Source organism: Danio rerio, chromosome 21 (assembly GCF_049306965.1).
Source record: "Danio rerio strain Tuebingen ecotype United States chromosome 21, GRCz12tu, whole genome shotgun sequence".
In the NCBI taxonomy this organism is placed as follows: domain Eukaryota; kingdom Metazoa; phylum Chordata; class Actinopteri; order Cypriniformes; family Danionidae; genus Danio; species Danio rerio.
In genome coordinates, this window is record NC_133196.1 from 24,915,538 (window position 1) to 24,936,636 (window position 21,099).

The 21,099-nt window shown below is 37.3% G+C and overlaps 1 protein-coding gene across 14 annotated transcripts in view; it reads right to left on the minus strand.

Moving 5' to 3' along the window:
* The window catches only part of ncam1a (neural cell adhesion molecule 1a), a 414,266-nt gene that overhangs the window by 136,889 nt on the left and 256,278 nt on the right, over window positions 1-21,099 (minus strand). For all 14 annotated transcript variants that reach the window (XM_005161139.5, XM_068215774.1, XM_073934239.1 and 11 more), the window contains exons 2-4: window positions 7,725-7,799; window positions 4,245-4,454; window positions 2,242-2,385 (exon numbers count right to left, since the gene is read on the minus strand). In XM_005161139.5, the coding sequence (XP_005161196.1) occupies window positions 2,242-2,385; window positions 4,245-4,454; window positions 7,725-7,799 (429 nt within the window). The remainder of the gene's footprint in view (window positions 1-2,241; window positions 2,386-4,244; window positions 4,455-7,724; window positions 7,800-21,099) is intronic.

The following is a 21,099-nucleotide window of genomic DNA, read 5'->3' on the forward strand; positions in this document are numbered from 1 at the left end:
TGGTTAGTCTCACGCAGTCAAGTGTTGCAATTTCGGAGTTCAGAGTTCACGAAGCTTGAACTTTGCAATGCAGTGAACGAAACTTGTCGCATGAGCTTGCGTTTCTGGTCTGATGCATTTGTGTGCATATGAATGCAATCCTAGGGAGGGAAAAGTCCAGTGTGACCGCAGCTTTAAGCTGGTGTGAGTTGAAGGTGATTGGAGCTAAACTATGCAGAGCTCTGGCCCTCTAGGAATTGAGTATATGATCACTTCTTTAGAATAATGGTCCATTAGTTCATTTATTTACTATCATTAACTAAGTATAAATAATCTTGTAAAGTATTTATTAACCATAGTTTAACATTAACTAATGCATTATTAAAATCTAAAGCTTTGCTTGTTCAAATGAATTAATGCACCATGAGTTAATATTATCTAACATTAACTAACATTATTCAACTTAAATAACATTTACAATAATGATAGTAATTTTTCCATCACCAAAATTAACTGATTTCTGTGAGAATCTTGAGTCCATGCAGGTTCCAATATGTCTTCTGCATTATCGGTGATGATTGGGATGCAGTTCAACAGATGATTCATCAGAAAAATCTGCCTTCTGCCACTTTTTCAAAAGATTAACTAGAAGTCATTATCTGTTGCTTTTACAACTGGGATCGACGACAAGACTTTTGCAAGGTAATGTATATAGCCTACTCTCTGCTCTGCCTGGTCAGATGAGGCTCAGTTTTGCTTGTGATTGGTCCACCACTTACTGTGTGTGTGTGTTGAAAACCAATTGATCATTACTATATCTAACACAATGATGTAAACACAGTGTTTCAAACAGTAATGCTGGTATTGACTTCAATGTATCATTTAAAGCCTGAGACTTTATATATAAAGAAGATTTGCTTTCACAGCACAAAAAACGTCAACATGAACATGAAACGACAATATGAATCAAACAAATGTGTTAGGACAAATGTTGCTATGTTGTGTTGCACCAAATCTAGAGCAGAGAGAGTCATTATAGTGATTATAGTGGGTGCTATTGTTTTTAGTGGCATCATGTCGCACCGCTTGCATCTGGTGCAGGCAACTCATCTTGAGTCATCTCGTCTTCACCTCCATTGCCTTAAAACATGAAATACTTCCAAACATCAGACTGTAATTTCACTGCAGCCATTAGTTGGGTACTGTGAACTTGAATTGTCTCTGTTTGGGTTTAAGGAGGAACGAGGATGAAATCTTCAAAAGCAGAAGCAAAGAATAGATACTATTTACATCCTCTAGAGGAAAGCATGCACATTAAGGATTGATTCAGGCTTTTGTGAATCAATATTATTTAGTTAAACTGAAAATTAATTAAGTTCAAAGAATCAATATTGTTCACCCAGTCCTACTTTTACATTCAGACAGGCACCTATAGGATGTCTGAAGAAGTATTAGTAGTTCATTGAAAATGAAAATTCTCTGATAATTTACTCTCCCTTTAGTTATTCCAAAACTTTTCTTTAATATGTTGAACAGAAGAAAATATTTTGAAGAAAGCTGATAAGTCATAACCATTGACTTCCATACTGTTTTTTTTTTTCGACTATGAAAGTCAATAGTTACAGGTTTTCAACATTCTTCAAACTATCTTCTTTTGTGTTGAACAGAATAAAAAAAGATCCACTTGAGGGTGAGTAAACAGTGAGTAGTTTCATTTTGGGTGAACTATTCCCTTTTCAATATTTTGTATCGTGATTCATTCAAACATGAAGGAACATTCATCAAAACGAAAAGCAGAGAGCAGAAGAGGTTAATGAAAGAAATGTGGAAAATGGTGTTATTTACATAGAGCAGTTTGGTTTTCAATCTCTGCTACAATTAGTGGTTTTGCAGTGAAAATCTCTGCGAGTTCACGTCTCACAGCAGAGATCTGCGGTTGCCGGTTCTTCCAGCGGTCTCTGAGGGAGGAGCCCTCTGAGGTTAAAATAGTTTCATCCAAATGAGCCTTGAACTCACAAACAAAACAGCTCAGATGAAAACACCATCATACTTTGAGTACACAGAGTTCTCAATTAATATTCAGGTGCTTCCCTGTCACTGATTTTATTGTGACAATGCTAAGAGAGCTTACACGTGTTACTGGAGGGTTTTGACAGGAATTATTTAAAGTCAAAACAGTAGCTACTTGAAAAGGGAAATAAATAAATAAATAAATAAATAAATAAAGCGAAGTAGATCTGACAGTAATACTGCACATCTTACCATCAGTCTCAGGCTGGATTCTCATCTTTTTATACCTCCAGATGATAGTTGGGGGTGGTGAGCTGATGACATCACAGATGATGTCAGCATCATCACCCTCGTTGAACTCTTGAGGCGATGGAGCATATTGAAAAGTGAGTTTCTCTGAAAAAGACATTTGAAATCTTCTTGTAAGAGATTATCTTGTATTACTTTTGCAAAAATCCCTCACTTAAAGCTCAAGTAGCAAAAGTGAATATGAAATTGAGGATTTCAGAACGAAAAATTAATTAATTCGGAGAAATGTCAACCCCCATTAGGTATATTTATAATTAAAATGCCTTAAATTTATAAATAGTCAAATAAAATAAATAAGGATATCATTACAAATTAAATAAAAAATTAATTTAATAGTTTAATAGAATGTATAATTTAACTAATTTAATTTGATATAACATTTCTAGTTCTACTTGCATACATTGGTCAGAACAGCATAATTAAATACAACAACAGTGTAGAGTGAGAAACTATGATGTCACCTTGTAGGCTAATCTGCTGCTAGCATAAAACTGGTTCCCTCGATAAAACCCTATAGGATTTTCCTAAAGGCTTTTCGAAGATTGCAAATAATAAGCTCTGTGTTCAAACACAGTTCATTACACTTACATGTTTTGTCCAACCATTAAATCCTCACATGGAAATACAACTGTTAGCACTTTTGGATCTTGAGTGCAAACGCAAGAATTGAAAAGCTAACATTAGGTGCTCGCCTTTGACCTCGACTGCCCTGCTATAGACAACTTTTCAAGTTTATTTTTAGAAATATGGTCCATGACAAAGATTTACTCTCTCGGTTTATTATAGTATAATCCACGCTATATATTATGAATTAATAAAAATGCAAAAACACATAAACCTACATGCCTTATAGATAGTTTTTGCATGTGGGAAATATATTTTGTATTGCTTTACAGTAGTAAACAGTACTATATCTATAGTATTATCATAAGACTAAATACAGTAAGCGTATTGCTTGTGTGCATACAGCCCGCTTACCTTAGTAACAGACAACAGAAATGAGGCGTGATGGACAAGTCTATACAGTATTATACAGTACTGTATGCTTGCAAGTTCCATCATGGACACAGAACAACATTGCATGTTCTTTTTTTTTTTTTGCCACAAAGTACAGCGAAAAGCAGCCCATACAGTCATATATGCTATACATTTTAAGAAAGAGTGTAAATACTGCAGTTCTAACAGAGTTAAAAAATCTATTGATCACATTAAAGTGACAGTTAACATGTATGTATTTTTTACACAATTATTCTTTCGTTTGCATTACTGAGAGCAGGAAAGCACAGACTGGACTGGAAAACAGTATCCCCATAATATTGTTTAATTTAAATAAATGATTAATTTAATTATAACAAATTAATGTTTTGACAGTCTTTACAAGTGAAGGCATTATGTACACACAAAATAAATTCCCAATCAGAAAAAACTAAAAACTATTAAATACTATTCATAAAATAGAAAAATAGCGAGCTGCATTCCAGACCAGTTCAGCTCAATGGCGCATAATGTCTCCAACACCGCCTGTAGTCCCATTTAGCAACTTGATAGCAACCGTCTTTTAAAAGAAGAGTAACTGATTAAAAAAAGTCAAGAGTGTGATGTTACTGATGTGTTTTATGTTGTGGAATAAAAGGTGAAAGTATCTTGAGTTTGTGTTAGCCACAAACCTTTTTTAAGCGATTTAACTGAAATCCCATTCAAAATACCCATTGACTTTAAGACGAGGGAAGCGGATCTGCTAAAATGCTTACTCGTTTCCGGTTTTTGCATACAAATTGACATCATAGTTGCTCTACTCCACTACAATGAATTTTTTTAATAATTCATACATAATAAAAATCATAACAGAAAATCGATAATTTTGAGGGAAGATGATGATGACATTGTATGGCACTTTTGCATTTCTCATAAAACCCTTTTAAAAAGATCACAAACACTTCACTTACGGAAAATTTTTACAATGATGGTGCCCTGAGATTCCTTTTCTCCGCTTTTTGCCACACACTTGTACATTCCCGCGTGATCGACATTAGCATTGTAGATTGTGAGTGTCGACGAGGACTCGTCAGTCTTGCTGATGCTGATGTCTGGTCTTCCTGGCAAGAGCTTCTCCCCATTGGGTGCAAACCAGTCTATTTCCTTAGCATCTCCAACAACTGGAACCACAGACAGACAGATCAAGAGAGTAAGAAGACACTGTGACAGCTCATCAGATCTGAGGCAAACTTTAAACTACATTTTTGCTTTGCATTAACGGCTGAAATACTCAGAGCAGTTCAAATGCTTTCATTCTTTGTTTAGAAGTAAAAATAAGAAATACCTGAGCAGAAATCAGCAGTTGAGAAAGCATCTGACAACAGTAGTGAGAATGTTTGCACAAGCAATCCAGCAGTTCATTGAAGTCATGTTATTGTTCAAATTTGGTGTTACTTAAGTCGGTGTTGCTATCAATTAGAATTGCATGTCAATTTCTACTAGAAAAAAAAAAAAAAACTGAATTTCATTGTTTATATTTTAAGACATAGACATCTGATCTTAGAAGATTAAACAGGAAATAATCTGATTTACATTTGATTAAAGACAGAGGGCTCTATTTTGACGGTCCATGCGCAGAGCGCAAAACGCAGGGCGCAACCGCTTTCAGGGCGTGTCAGAACGCATTTTTGCTAATTTACGGACGGGAAAATGCGCTTTGCGCCAAGGCGCATAGGCTAAAAGGGTTGAGTTCATTTTCTTATTGAGTTATAGGTGTGTTTTAAGAATAAACTAATTATAGTTTCATCTCCCATTCCCTTTAAGAGCCAGCTGCGTCGCGCCAAGAGCGCATTCGCTATTTACAGAACTCAAAGTAAGTCTAAGTGGAAAAAATTAGCATTTCACAAGCAAACAGTTAACAGTTAACAATTTTTTTAACAGAAAACTGTTAAACAGAGCATCTACTGCGTGAGAATGAGAGATAATGAAACTACTTTCACATTCGGTCTTGGATAGGGAAACCTTTACGCACAGACATCAATTAGCCTATAAATAATTAATTTCGTTTGTTAAGTGCAAAGATTTGTTTCAAAACTATTTCTAAATTCAGTTCTAATTTCTAGCAAACAAATAAATGAACAATAATGACCAAGTGTGGTCAAAATACTGAGTTATTTCCAAATACACCTGCCATGCCCCATATGGTCTAAAACCTGACAGGTGGGCAAATCTAAGCTTGTTTTTAATAAAACAAATATAAATATGAGTATAATAAATAATACTGCTAATAATAATAACATTATACAAAAGCAAATTGTTATGAATGAACTGAAAAAGCCTCCTGAGATGAAGAAGACATAAAAGCAGTGATTTTTCATATTTATGTAGGCTAGAAAATAATATGTTTTGTAATATTTTAATCCTTTATATTTATATCCTATATCTATGCTTATTATATCATATATATCCTTAATGTTTAATTTTTTCATATGTAAATATATTTGACTATTGCTCTCTTGTGTGTATTAAGCAGTGCGTAAGGTGCGCCGGAGTTTAGACCGGGTTAGTTTTGGTCTAATGCAAAATCTATTATAGTTTCTCAAAATAGCGACGCGCCAGCGGTCCGCCTCAGAACGCCTTCCTTTTTAGACCAGAAAGCCTATGGGCGCACAAATGAGCGCTAATGGATTTGCTATTTAAACAGCATAGTGCAAAACGACTCTTGCGCCAAGCTGAAACTACCAAAAGACTATTGCGCCGCGTCTTGCGCCACACTGCGCCGGGTGTATGATAGGGCCCAGAGTATCAGAGCCACACCTACATATTACATCATATCCCCTGACAAATGGCTATCAAAAGTATATCAGCATAATTAAATATATCAGAGACTGTCATTCATTCATTATCCTTAAGCTTAATCCCTTTATTTATTAGGGGTCACCACAGTGGTATGAACCGCCAACTTATCCAGCATAAGTTTTATGCAGAATAGGATGGATGCTCTTCCAGCCACAACCCAAAACTCGGAAACACCCATACATTCTCACATTTACACTCAAACACTATGGCTAATTTAGTTTATTCAATTCAACTATACCGCATGTCTTTGGACTGTGGGGGAAAGCGGAGCACCCAGAGAAAACCCCTGCAGACATGCAAAGAACATGCCAACTCCACACAGAAAGGGAACTGATCTAGCCAGGGCTCAAACCAGTGACCTTCTTGCTGTGGCAAGATGGCGCCAGGCTGTTTGGCTTGTCGTTTGCCACTCAAATATCCATATATTTTATTGTTTTTACTGCTTTCTTTCGTATTATGCGCCCATTGCTGTTTTTAATGTTTTATGCACATATCATGTGTTTATTTTCTCTCTGTAGAGCACTTTGTGCAGCCATATGGCAGGTGGAAACATGCTATGTAAATAAATTGAACTTGAACTTGAACTTAACCACTGAGCCACCACACCACCATCAGAGACTGTATATATGCAAAATATATGCAAAATATCTCACAAAGCAGACCACTTTTCTAAATATAGGATAATATAGATAAAATAAATATCTAAATAACGAATATACATTAGTCCTAATTAATTCTAGATTATATTTCCAAAGTGTATTCCAAAGTATTTTATGTGTATGCTTTATAATGATACTTGATCAAATATAACAAATATACATCCTAGACTTTGTCTACCTTTGCCTAAAATATAGTTTTATGGTACATTTAATATATTTTATTATTTAATATATTTTAACACACAAACATTTAATTAAATAACTGCATCACTGCATCATAAATTTCAACTGAAATAAATCAAACTCACAAGCTTATGAATCAAATCACTGTCATAGTTTTAATCAATTTCTCTTTAAAAATGATCACCGTCTTAATGTTTAATGAGCTTAATGTTCTCATGCTCTCATAAGAAATTATTTTTTACATTATTAATCTGCAACCAATTAAACATTGTAAATATATTGATAATGGTTTATATAAAAAATAACAGAAAGTGTTAAAACAGATAATGTACAATAATACAGACTTCAAGAGTTTACACTCAGATATTGCTTGACGCTATTACCAGTCATGCTGACCCGGGAGAGAACCCTGAGCTCGGAATATTTCAGAGGTTCCTCATTTATAACAAAATTTGTTTTTTGTATTTCTACTACAGTCATTCCTGTTTCAACATATTTTCACCATAAAATAATAAAGAACTAAAATTCGCAAACCAATTCATTGCAAGAATCAGGCAGATCAATAAAATTGTGAGCTGTAAATAAGCCCATCAAAGCTTTAGTCAGCCTTGCCCAACCATCAGAATGAAGAGGCTCGCTTAAATCCTTGAACCAAGTGCTAACGGCAGGTTTGAAATCAAAGGCACTCCATGAAGGTTAAATGTGACGCGACCCCTGATTTGTTTCATCACAGGAGTGTCATCGTCTTACCTTCACACAAAAAGAATTTGGACTCTCCAACGCTGATCTCTCCCTGGGTCGGAGTGATTTCCACTTGCAAGGCAGCTGGAGAAAAGAGAGACAAAGCGAGAATTCAGTATTTCAGAAATAACCCACATGGATGTGATACACCGATCATACAAGGGATGGAGTTTCAAGACACCCTGAGTACCTTTTTTGAAATTTTAACAGATTTGTGTCTGTTGAGCTTCAGTTAATATAATGTTAGCACCTGTCAGCTTTAATTATGGGGAAAATTGCATAGTTTGAAGCTTTTGTCAGCTAATTTTATTTTCTGAGTTTAAAACAATTTTTGGGGCGGTATCAAAATCAGTTCCATAGCGCGAATCCGCTAGTGAAGTCTGTTTCTCATTATTATTCATAGCAGAATTTTCTAAGCCTATGAAAAGAGCCTTCTTCTTAATTATTCATGAAAGCACATGCTTTCCGGAAGCAAGGCAGACCTGTCGAGCTGTGAAACCCAATGACTGGGTGAGACCGTGTCTGGGCATGGCATGAGTCGAATGTGTTTGTTTCCATGATCAATGGGCTTTGTTGCTTGTTTTTCCCCACGGTTATGTCAGGGCCGATACAGCAAAAGCTGTTGGTTTGCAGCAAGCAATTTTGTCGGGAGAGCTGTACGAGAATTGGAGGATGGCAGACTTTTATCAGTTGAGTTCGTTACTATTCAGACACATTGCCTATGTACTCATTTAGAGTGTTCATAAAAACATGATTATCTTTTTGATGATGTAAAAAATTGTAGTTATGTGTATTTGAAATTATGAATAACAAATGTAGTAGGGCTTTACTTACTGTTAATTTCTTAGCATTTTACCTTTGAAAGCTATACAATTATGGGTCTCCTCATGGTTTGTGTCTCATTTTGTGAGCCAGCTGACAACATTTGTTCGCTCCCCTCTTTTTCCCTGCTCTGGTGGCTATGCCCACTCCTCCCTCTGCTCACAGAGCTCCACATCTCAGGACATTTTTCGAAAAAATTCTGAGGTAGACTTGAACCAAAAGAGGGGGGTTTCACGGCCCTTTAAAAGCAACTTGTTAGTAGAGGTCTGCATTCCCTGCGGGCGCGCAGGACCCGACCAGATTTCTGCGGCGCTGGAATAAATTTCCGAATAAATTGCGGGAGCGGTCGGTAAAGGGTTTAATTTGGGACGGGAGCGGGCTGTCTAGCTATAGCGCGGATATTGCTATGCGAATGAGAGAGAGAGAGAGAGCGAGCTTTGCCTGTGTGTGTGCTTGGTGCTTGTGTGTGTATGTATGTATGTTAGTGCGCGCGCGCGAATGAGAGAGAGAGAGCTTTCCCAGATAGCAAAATACACTCGGGCCAGTTCCGGCTAGATTCTCGCCTGCAAGAGACTTACCACTCAGCCCGGCTCCGGCTGCCGGACTCCGGATGCTTGTGGACTCACTGCCCGATTCCGGCCCGAATCAATCGGGCCAGATGCGGCGGCCGTAAGCAAGCCGACGCTGCCGCATCCGCGCCGGAATCGGCCTGAGAGTAATGTGCAATTCAGTATTTATATACCTTTATATAAAACCTTTTGGTATTACATTGGTACTTGACACATGGCATTACAAGCCTTTGAGTTGATATAACAGCAAACGCCTGTGTGTCTGCTTGGAGCTTGTGTGTGTGTTAGTGCGCGTGCGCGTATGAGAGAGAGATTTGTCTGTGTGTGTGTGCTTGGTGCTGTGTGTGTGTTTGTTTATACAGACAGCTTGGCTGTCTGGACTGTATAGCTGGGGGATTTCCGGTTTTGTTCTCCCCCGCTCTTTAGCAGGATCGGGCGCGGCGGGCAGAAAACGGGGCGGGACGGGCAGCGGGACAATAAATTCTTAATATAAGCGGGAGCGGTCGAGTTTGGGCTAAAACCTGGCGGGTGCGGGCGGGAGCGGGATTCAAAATTTAGTCCCGCGCAGATCTCTACTTGTTAGTCGGTTTCCTGCATGATTTGTTAACATGTTTCTGATGTTTCTGGAGCAGTTTTAATTTTATATCAAGCGAAGCTGCAGCCCTTGGAATGAACAGATGCATGTGAATAATTACACATATCTACAAAAAGTAAAAGAGTAAGCCACAACATCCAGAAATACCTAGCAGACTAAACATTCTGGAGCAGAAGTTTAAAAGTAGCTCTTCATCTCATTTATATAGTGTATTTATTCATATTTAAAGGCATTTCACATGCTCAAGATATTTAGTTGATTAAAAATAAATATGAAGAGGTATGAAGAGATTAGATGTCCCCGAGTGACGTCTGAATTTTTCTTCGAAATTTAATAAAAAAAATTTTCTAAGCCTGCAATGTTTATGTTATTTTAATTCAAAAGCAAGAACAAAACCTATTATTTATACACTATATATGTTTGGATATATTGTATATCCAAACAAGAACAAGATTTTCCACAACAAATGCTTACTGGCAGAATATACAGTACTGTTTAATCTTTATCAATGAAATTACACTGATCAATGAAATTACCCAGTCATTTTTCTACGATTGGAAAACCTACTGTAGTTGGTTCTCATCCATCATGACCCATTCTTAAATTTTACCCGTAACACACTTGTACAGTACATGTTCCTCCTACACATTTTAACTAAAGCTTCTCTTTGTTATCTAATTACTAAGGTAGTTTACATAAAATCACAGTTTGTGTCTCGAAGCTAAAACGAGAAGCATATGCTGCACATCCCCAGTGACTGGGCCTGCCAACCAATTAAAACGCACTCCTGGGAAGGATGTTGTCTGTGGGTGTAAGAGGAGCACAAGGCCGTGCATTTTTGGACCTGAAGATAACAACACGTCAATAGCTCTGGCTCTTTTCCAGCTCTGTTAATGTGGCAGGCGGAGATGAGTATTTACTGCGGTACAGAAGCGAGCGAGAGCAATGTGCAGCAAACCGTAGCTATGGAAACCCTGAGTACTGTCACAAGCGCTTATTGAAAAACCTCAGTGTTAGGCAGGCTGATTCTTGGACTAAATATGACAATTAGGGCTCGGCACTATCAGAAATATGGTGAATTATAGGCCTCTCACAAACTTTTTTTCCACCCACAATTACCTGGGGGTTCTGAACTACACTGATATTTGATAATGGTACCTTAAGCTTCAATTTTCCAGTTTAATAGAAGGTACCTGATGGAGCTCCCTGAACATTTTTATTCGTGTGCAGTTGGGGAGCGTAATGCTGTAAATGATAGCATATTAGTTTCTCGATATGAGGCTAATATGTTTCATCTTCCTGCATCAACTGCCGTGAATGAGATGACTGTAGGCAGCAAGCGGCTGTTAGCTTTACAACTGACAGATACCTTCAGATTTCAAGGACAAGGACGAAGGCAGACCTGTGAAACTGTACCTGCCGGAAAACAACAGCTGATTGCTTTCTGTCATGGAAACTGTCAATCATGAGCACCCTAAAAAAACTGCAGGAATTCTTTGTGTCTTGAAGTTTGTAGCAAGAGAGGAACTGACCTAGAACCGAGCCACATAAGATTGATGAAATTACATCGTTTTACTCAGAGCTTGTTTATTCACACTGTATTCATGGGTAATTAGAAAATCGCTTTATTCAACGAGTCCCATTTACACAAATTGATTGACATTTGAATGTCGAACCCTGCATAAGTCAAGGAAGGCTTTTGAAATCAATGCAAAACTATTCCTTTGATTAAGAAACATTAAGGCTGTGTTCACAGTTGGCAGGTTTGCTTCGATTAAAACTAACTGAAGTGTGTCAGCCCTGATATAATAGAGGACAATGTGTCAACATATACTGTACTGTGGGAAACCCAAGTTTAGGCCCAGACTTGTGGATCTTTCCCAAACCCATCCCTCTCACTTCCCAAATTTGCTTCCAGTCAATACACAGTCATAAGACAATTAAGGCAAGAATTCAAACAATAAATAAATAAACAAAAACCAACTGTAGTGTGATTGCTGTGTTAGTTTATTTAAATAAGTGTGCACCCCATACTCATATGTTGACCACTGAAAATATGGTCTCCCTCTATTTCTATAGTTCAACTGAAAATATAAAAGCAACACAAACCAAATGCATCTGAATGAAACAATAACAGAATTTTATGTCACAAGATGCACCCATAAAAAGAAAGCTCAAGCAATGACCATCAAAGTTACAATACATGTATTCATTTAGCCCATCACAAAGCACTGACCTGGATTTCCAATAAATTCGGAAATTTGTAAAGTGCACAGCACAAAAGCCTATTTTGTATCTTTAGATTATAGGTCTTAAAAATGTAACACTACCTGTAAGTGAACCGAGACTAACTTATTTTCTTTTGGGTTCATAACAAATGCTATAACCAAACTAGAAAACCAAAGTAGAATATTACTATTTATGCATTTTGCAGCCAACTATATCATTAAGATAAATATTGAATGCAAACTGTTGATTCATGACTTTGATGTAACTAAAATATTTTCATCTATATTAATCAGACCATCTAGTTTTTTTTTGCCATTTTGCGTTCACTGAATTCCATGCAAAATTAACAAAAAGATGCAAAATAACCACAAAAATTTGAATAATTTCATAAAACATCCAGTTCCAAACCATATATTGAAATTATATGTATTTCAGTCTGCAATTAATGAAGCGTGTGTAATTTACATGTGAAGTCAATGCAAAGATGGGATTAGACATCCTGTGGTGCGAATTGTGTGTTTTGTAACGCATGTTTGATGCACTTAAGACTGCAAAAGAAAGAGGGATCAAGAATCTAACAAACAGTGCAATGGAACAAACAGAAAAGCAAGCAGCTTACAATGATGGAGATTGGTTAAAGGATGACAGGTGCTGGACTTGACTGAATAGAAGGACATTATTTGTGCTTTACATGTAAGGGTGGTATTATGATGTGCATCAAATCAATAAATTATTAAACTCTTTACCTGCAGTTAACGAGAGAAAACGCTTCACTGACAAGTTTTACATCAATCTGTGTTTTAGGTTTATTATGGTAGGGGAAGCCCTGACGCATGTCCTGAGTGAAGTACATGATGTCAGATGTTCCAGGGAGTGAAATATGAGTGAGAGAAATAAGATAGTGGATAAAATTAAAAGTTATGCAACCTTCCTTTTGCTTAGTCCCTACCGTTTTAGATCAGTAGAAGAAAGAAGCTTTATTTTTATGATTTGTGTCAATGTCATTGTGTCAGATTACATACCTAACATAGTAGGCTACATAATATGGTAAATAAGACATATATATATATATATATATATATATATATATAATAATTTTTTATTGCAAAATTGTCCACAAATTTCCGGAAATTACCACCACAAAATCCGTCACTTTTATCGCAAAATGATACTTTTCATGAATGAAATATCGCATGAATGACAAGGTGGTCTGATTTATATGAGCACCAATATGGCTACTATTTCATATGAATGGGGTCAAAATACCCCCAAAACAAACACCCATTAGATAACAAGGAACATTAAATCTATTACTTCTGTTGCATATGAAAAAATGAATGAGCGTCCATACATTCAAAAATCATACATTCAATGAAGGAACAAAATATATCTCAGTTACAATGAAATTAAGCAGGACAACCACAACTGCAAATGTTTACAACATTAACATGTGCACCAGTAATGCGATCATTTCTAATAAATTAAGTGAGCACTTAAAAGCAGTAAGATGACACAAGCAAACCTCTTTGCTCCTTTTGACTCGGAACATTCATCATTCTGATTATATGCTAAAAAGTGTGGTTATTATTACCATCATTATTCTCAAAACAAAATTTCCATTGATATTTATGCAGCACTATGCTGACATTATAATATTAACAGTGTAATGATTCAAAGAGAGAATGTCTCAGAGTTCATTCATAAAGCTGTGGAAACCACAAACATCATCTGTGCACATCTACTAAGCATATGCACACTTTGGACAGTAATAATGAGATTAAGCAATTTATGTGAGTTTACAGTACATGTTTACAGTGATTAAAATCAGCATACACCATTAACGTGATTATGCAAAAATTCTCAGCTTAAATGCATTACTTCAATTAAAATATTATATAAAAAAAGATTCAGTCTCAATATTATATTTATTATTGCATTTTGAGGGTGAATGTAAACATATTCATTGATAATAATAGAGTAAAGGTTTGGTTGAAGGTTGATGAAAATTTTGAAACATTAGTATGTGATTGTTACATTTGTATGTCAGGCTTTAAATGTAAAAGATAAGATAAGATTTAGAACAAGGACAATGCAGCACTACTTCAATGACAAACACTAACCCTGATGACACTAAACACTGTCTCACATCTCTGCATTTATCATCATAATGCTTCACAATTCAAAAGTGTCATGTGGCGGTGTGAGGCAGTATATGAATAAGGTATTTGCTCCATTATCTGCAGTCAAGCAAACAGCATCCCCAGTTGTTTGTGTATGCATATGAAGTGCAACTGGAGATATCCGCAGACGTTAAAGTACTGTGGGAGGAAACAGTGGTTCTGTCTTGTTTGCTCAAAATGAATTTCCAGACAACGCTCTTACACTTTCAGCACAAATCGAAAAAGGAAAAACGTCTTCAAAACCAAATCAAGTCTTAAGTGCAGACATCCAGGCAGCCTGCTATATTACTGTGTCCCTGAGCTTGAAAAGACTCTGTATATACTTAACCTGAGTAATACATTGTAATCTAATATCCTCATCCATGTATTGGGAAGAAAAAAATAACAATGATAAACAGACAAAGGAAGAAATACTTACAGCATAAAAGACCAGCATATTAAATTAGTCTACGACTTAGCTTGTTTGTTCACTGAAAGCATTTCCGCCTAAGAAACAGTCCAGTTTCCACTCGAAAACACCAGAGTGCCTTAAATGACTCAACAACATAAATAAACGCAGAGCATGAGAAATCCGGACTGGTTATGATATTGTTATTTGAACTTCTCTGACTTGGTAAAGCAGTCTTGAGACTGTATATTGAATGAAGCCAAATGTTTGGACTCCATGGTTAGCGAGTGTCAATACAACAAAAGTGCAGCGCTGTGTTCTTGCTGAGAAGCGCGAGGGAGGCAAATGAACACGTAAAACACAATAGGACTGCAAATCGATAAGCCTAATTACAAAATAAATCCGAAACAGCGCAGCTTTATAGGTGGCAACTCGCTGTGTTGCCAGCACGTTCTTCTGGCATGCTCCTTGGTTCCGTACTTTTAATCTTCATTCCTGGCAAAGAGATAACTATGGGCCACTTAGCAACCCAGCCTATCACACGATGGATACCCTTTAGAACACAATATAGCACACTAGCTGGAAAACTGGAAGACAAGAATTAATATGCTAAAACTCTGAGGAAACTCTCAGTGTTTGTTTCTGACAAACCAATGTGTAAATGTTTAAATAGGTAGCAAGACCCAATCAGGTTTCTGTCAATGAGAAGAATGCTGATACTAACATGTAGCTTTATGTTAGAATTGCACACCAACTTCGAATGTTATCACTCTATTGAAAAGGCATTATCAGTGGTTATCAGCTGGTAGATATGGGCCAGTAGAGGCTGCTATCATCCATCCATATGGTTAATCAGCTATACTAGAGAAGACTTTAGATCCAGATCTGTTTTTACATTACTATGACTGTTGGGTTTAGGGTTGGGGTAGGGGTAGACGTTAATAAAATACAATTCATGAGAAATGTAATAAATGGTATAAATAATTATCAATAATTATCTTGGTTAATTAGCTATACTAATAGAGAAGACTCCAGATCCAGTTGTGTTTTTACATTACTGTGACGGTTGGTTATAGGTTTGGGGTAGACGTTAATAAAATACAATTAATGGGAAATTTAATCAATGCTATAAATAATTCTTGTTAACTTTTGGCTGTAGCTGCATGTGATCTATAGCTGATTAACCATGTGTATCTATCAGTGATAACATTCGAATCGGCTGAATTACAGATCTTTTCAAGCCAAAATAACACAGTAAGAAGCCAGAAAAAAGCTTTAGTTTTTAAACTGTATAAACGATGAGGCTGAAAATATAAAATGTTGCGTCATGAATAATGATTAAAGGATTAAATGTATGTAAATGTAAGTAAAACTCTGAGGAAACAGCCACTGTCAAAGACAGGCATAAGCATTTAGTCTAAATGGCTCAATAAAACTATGATGCCTGAGATGAATGCTAATACCAACAGACAGCTTTCAAAAAGTATCACCTTTCTTTACAATACTGCCTCTCAAATAAACAAGATCTGGAAAATGAGGAATAGAGAATGTAATAAGACTGAGGAAAAAACCTGTGAGGTTCTCAAACCAATGTGTTTTTGGTCCTTTTCAAATTGAAACTCTCTCTTAAATGTGTAGATTTAGCAAGTTAGCATGATCCAAGTCAAGCTACCATAAGTATACCCTACTGAAAAATACAGCTTAAGCCAGCCTAGGCTGGTTGGCTGGTTTTAGCTGGTTGACCAGCCTGGTTTTAGAGGGGTTTTGGCCATTTCCAAGCTGGTTTCCAGCCATTTCCAGCCTGGTTTTAGCTGGTCAGGCTGGAAAATGACCAGCCAAATCCAGCTAAAACCAGCTTGACCAGCCTGGTTTAAGCTGGATATAGCTGGTTTTGGCTGGACTCTCAGCTTGGCTAGGCTGGTCAAGCTGATTTTAGCTGGTCATCTCCCAGCCTGACCAGCTAAGACCAGGCTGGAAATGGCTGGAAACCAGCCTGAAATTGGCCAAAACCCCTCTAAAACCAGCCTGGTCGACCAGCTAAAACCAGCCAACCAGCCTAGGCTGGTTGAAGCTGTATTTTTCAGCAGGGTAAGATGTGTGCTAACGCTAAATATCTTTTTTAATGAGTATTAAAATATTTTTAAATAAAAAAATTAAACAAAAAGCAGAAAACTGCTGAAGAAACATTAAAGCTGTGTTAACAGTTGGCAGGTTTGGTTAAATTAAAACTAACTGCAGTGTGTCGGCCCTGATAGCATAGTGGACAATGTGTCAACATATACTGCCCTGTGGATATCCCAAGTTTGAGCCCTGACTTGAGAATCTTTCCTAATCCCCTCCCTCACTTAAATGTGCAGATTTAGCTAGTTAGCATGATCCAAGTCAAGCTACTGCCAGTGAGATGCATGCTAATGCCAAATAGTTTTTAACGAGTAATAATTTTTTTTTTATTTAACAAAATAAAAAAAACAAAGCAGAAATGTGCTGCACAAACTGATAGAGAATGTCTCTTCAGTAGTTTAGCTAGCATGACCATGGAGTGAATGCTAATGATACTACATAGCTTCCTACAGGTATTAATAGATTTTTTTTTAATCAAGATAATTTAACAAGAAGCCAGAAGGAGCTTTAATTATGCAAACAATGCACACAATGAGCATGAACATATCAAATAGCACATCAAATATGGATTAGAATGTCAACATGTCAAAACTATGAAGAAAATGTCAGTGTTTGTCTTTGTCAAACAATGCTGTAAAGGTTTAGCTATAGCTATCATGACCCTATCAAACATGTATGATGCTAACAACAGCTAATACCAACTTTTTCAGTCAAAACAATCCAATAAAAATCCAGAGAGAGCTTAAATTTTCAAACAATGAGCCTCAACATTAAACGTGGCATCTTGGATATGGGTTAATTCTCTTTCAATGCTCTTTCAAATGAGCCAGATTTACTACATTGCATTTCCTATTCTATTTCCCCTTGACTTACAGTCTTATATTCCTGCTCGTAAAATCCTGCATATATTAGTTGTCAAGTTTTCTATGAAATGTATGTATTAGTCTTTGACGGCTAATGAAAACAGCTCTGCGTTTTCTCAGGTTCACTGACGTGTTACCAATCCATGTGTTTGCGTCTGACACAAAGCCACATCCTCTACATTAAATCACTATATTCATGCAAATACGCAGCTGCAGCAATTCATCTCCACACTCCAGCAAAACATGCCATCATAACGTCGTGATGGTGTATTAATTCTTGTGTAACGGAGGCAGAGACACTGATGTTGGCAAAACCCATGACTATTAATCACCAAAGACTTCAAGGAGACGAGCTGTCCATATATTGACGTGCACCTGACGTTGTGTGTCAAGTTGGAGTGAGCTTACAAATTTGCAGGCCAGATTAAAGAGATTCGCTGACTGACAAACTTTCCTGTCGGCGAGTTTATTTTTTACTATTCTGGGGCAGGAATGAGGTGCTTTGAAATGCCATGTCAGACGAGTTATGAAGGAAAGATGAAAGAGCATGGGCAAACTCCAATATGTACAATGTCATTCTTCTCAGCAGATTTAACGCTAACTTAAAAACATTCATACACACATCTGGTGCTAAGCCTGGTCACTGAGTTCAACTTCAACACATTTTAAGACATGATTTTATTCGATACATATCAGCAGCTGAGGAACATCGGAGGCTTAGAACATAAATCGACTTCTTCTTTCGGTTTGTTCTCAGGTTGTCAGTGATTAATGATCGGGTAATCTTCATAAATTATGGGCGGACATCTTTAAGTGTCCATTTTAGCCTCGGTGCATCCCTAAGTTTAACACACAGATCAATGTGACAGCTAACTAATCAAAATGAACCTTTTAATCATATCACCTGCCGCCTGGAACACAATGGGATTCAGGACTATTCCACCAACAAATGACTCTTACGAATAGATTTTTTTAATGAATTGTTATTACTCGATTGACTCAGTTTGACAAATGATCCATTTGAATGACCTTGCTGAATCAGTCAGAAAAAAAGTGTTGTTACAAAAAGTGATTATTTAAATAAATATCAAACTTTTGAAAGAGTTTTTTTTGTAAATGTGTATGGTTTTAATTTTCAATATAATATAATATAATATAATATAATATAATATAATATAATATAATATAATATAATATAATATAAATATATATAATATCCTTTAGTGCTTCCCACAGGTTTGAAATATACTTGCGGTTGCCAGATTGAAACACACCTTTTACCCACAGCACATAAACGATATGTGACAAACAAAATATAACTTCATTTTTAAAATGATTTTTTTAATATAATTATCTAGTTTTAAAGAGCCCATATTATACATGAAATAGGGTCATATCTTGGTTGTAAGGGTCTCCAACAACAGTCTAATATGCATGCAAGGTCAAAAACACTTTCACGGTCTTATAATCTGCATTTATTTTTACCAAATTATCCCAGCGACTCCTGTATGAATCGTCCAGTGATTCATTTGTTCCCAAACCCCTCCTTAGCGCGAAGCTAATCTGCGCTGATTGGACCGATGACAGTCTGTCGCGATTGGTCGACTGCCTTCAGTCAGAGAGTAAAATGCCCAATAGCTAATCAGCAATATAAAAAGTAATCACAGTTCATACACGCTCGATAGTGTAGGCGTGGATTTTAGCTGCCACACACACACAAAAACACACACACACCTCCGGACGACAACGCTCCCGCTTCCGCCCGCACCCGCCAGGTTTTAGCCTTAGAACCCGCCCAGTTTTCTGCCCGCCGCGCCCGATCCCGCTAAAGAGCGGGGGAGAACACAACCAAAAATCACCCAGCTATACAGTCCAGACAGCCAAGCTTCCTGTATAAACACACACACAGCACCAAGCACACAAAGCTCTCGCTCGCGCTCTCTCTCTCTCTCTCATACGCGCGCGTGTGCACTAACACACATACACACAAGCACCAAGCAGACACATCTTTCTCATTCACATAGCAATATCCGTGATATTGCTAGACAGCCTGCTACCGTCCCAAATTAAACCCGTTACCGACCGCTCCCGCGATTTATTCGGAAATTTATTCCCGCGCCGCAGAAAACTGGCGCGGGGACAGCCGCGAAATGCAGAACTCTACCACGGAGCTCTATAAACAAAGCAGCACGCGTCGCGTTTTTAACGTGACTGCACGCGATAAGAGAATATAGCCAGGTAACCTGATACAGTACACTCGGTTACAAGTAACAAATCACAACTAAATACATTTGCAAGCTAGAGTCAACGAGGCAACTTTAATCGCAAGTACTCACACTTGAGAAATGGAAGAAACCCATCCTGACGTCCAGCAGTAAGTTACTCTTTACTGATCCTTCCTATAACAAACGCAGATGAAGTATTCTTTGTAGCATGTAGCTTCCAGAAGTTTCCAGTAGTTTCCAACTGCTTGGTTATAATGCTGAGGTTTAATCTTTGGGTAGAGACTCGATATAATATCCATCTGCAGTGTGACTTCAATCGACCAGCATGTTTGTGTGCGTGTGTTTGTGGGTGTGTGTGTGTGTGTGTGTGTCTGGGTTTCTGCGTCAGAGGGCGGGGCCTCAAGTTTGAAATCTCCCGGGTTTGCGCGTGCACGTGAATAACTTGGTTTCGTTCGTACGTCATGGCGAAACACCTAATGACTCGGTATCAAGGCGACTCGTTTGAAGCACTATAAGTCGACTCTTTTATAGATGAATCAACCGTTTTAAACACTGTATTCTTACAGATTTAAGCCTTAGCTGGATACTTCACTTCACTTAGAGCTGTGTTACACACTACATGGAGGGGAATTTTCAAAAACCCATAATATGGGCTCTTTAAACCTTTTCTTTTCAATGGTTTAAAGTAAGAAAAAAAAATTGTGGAAATATTAGGTGTCACGATCACCAGCAATCTAACCACCATAGATCGCTGGAGAACATCCAACTTCACACGAACTACAAATCTGGCTCAAAGCGCTTTACACATTGAGGGGAATCTCCACATCCACCACCAGTGTGCAGCATAGACCTGGATGATGCGATGGCAGCCATATAGCGCCAGACCACACACTACACACCAGGTGAAAGGTGGAAAGGAGACCGAGTGATGAAGCCAATTAAGATAGGGGGATGGTTAGAAGGCCATGATGGACAGAGGCCTTCCGTGTTTAGACCTTGCTTTGTGTTTTGTTTGTTTACATTGTTTGCTGCTTGCTTTCTGACCTATCGCCTGTTATTCCAACTACGACTCTGAATTGCCCATACACTTCTGTTTGTTGCTGTATTGACCATTGCTTGCCTGACAATTCTGTTTAATCAAATCTGTAAAAGGATTCTCACTCTGTTGTCCAGCGTCCACTTTACATTACAGCCAGAGAGACACTAGTTGAAACACTATTTCTCTTTTATGCAATTTTTTCCTAATAAAAGCTATTAAAGCATTTTAAATGTATAAAATATGTAACATATTGACATCATCAAATTAATAAAATATACAGCAAATGAGAAATGAGGGACTTAAGAAATAAAGACATAAAACAGACAATTTCTCTAAAAATTATATTAATTACA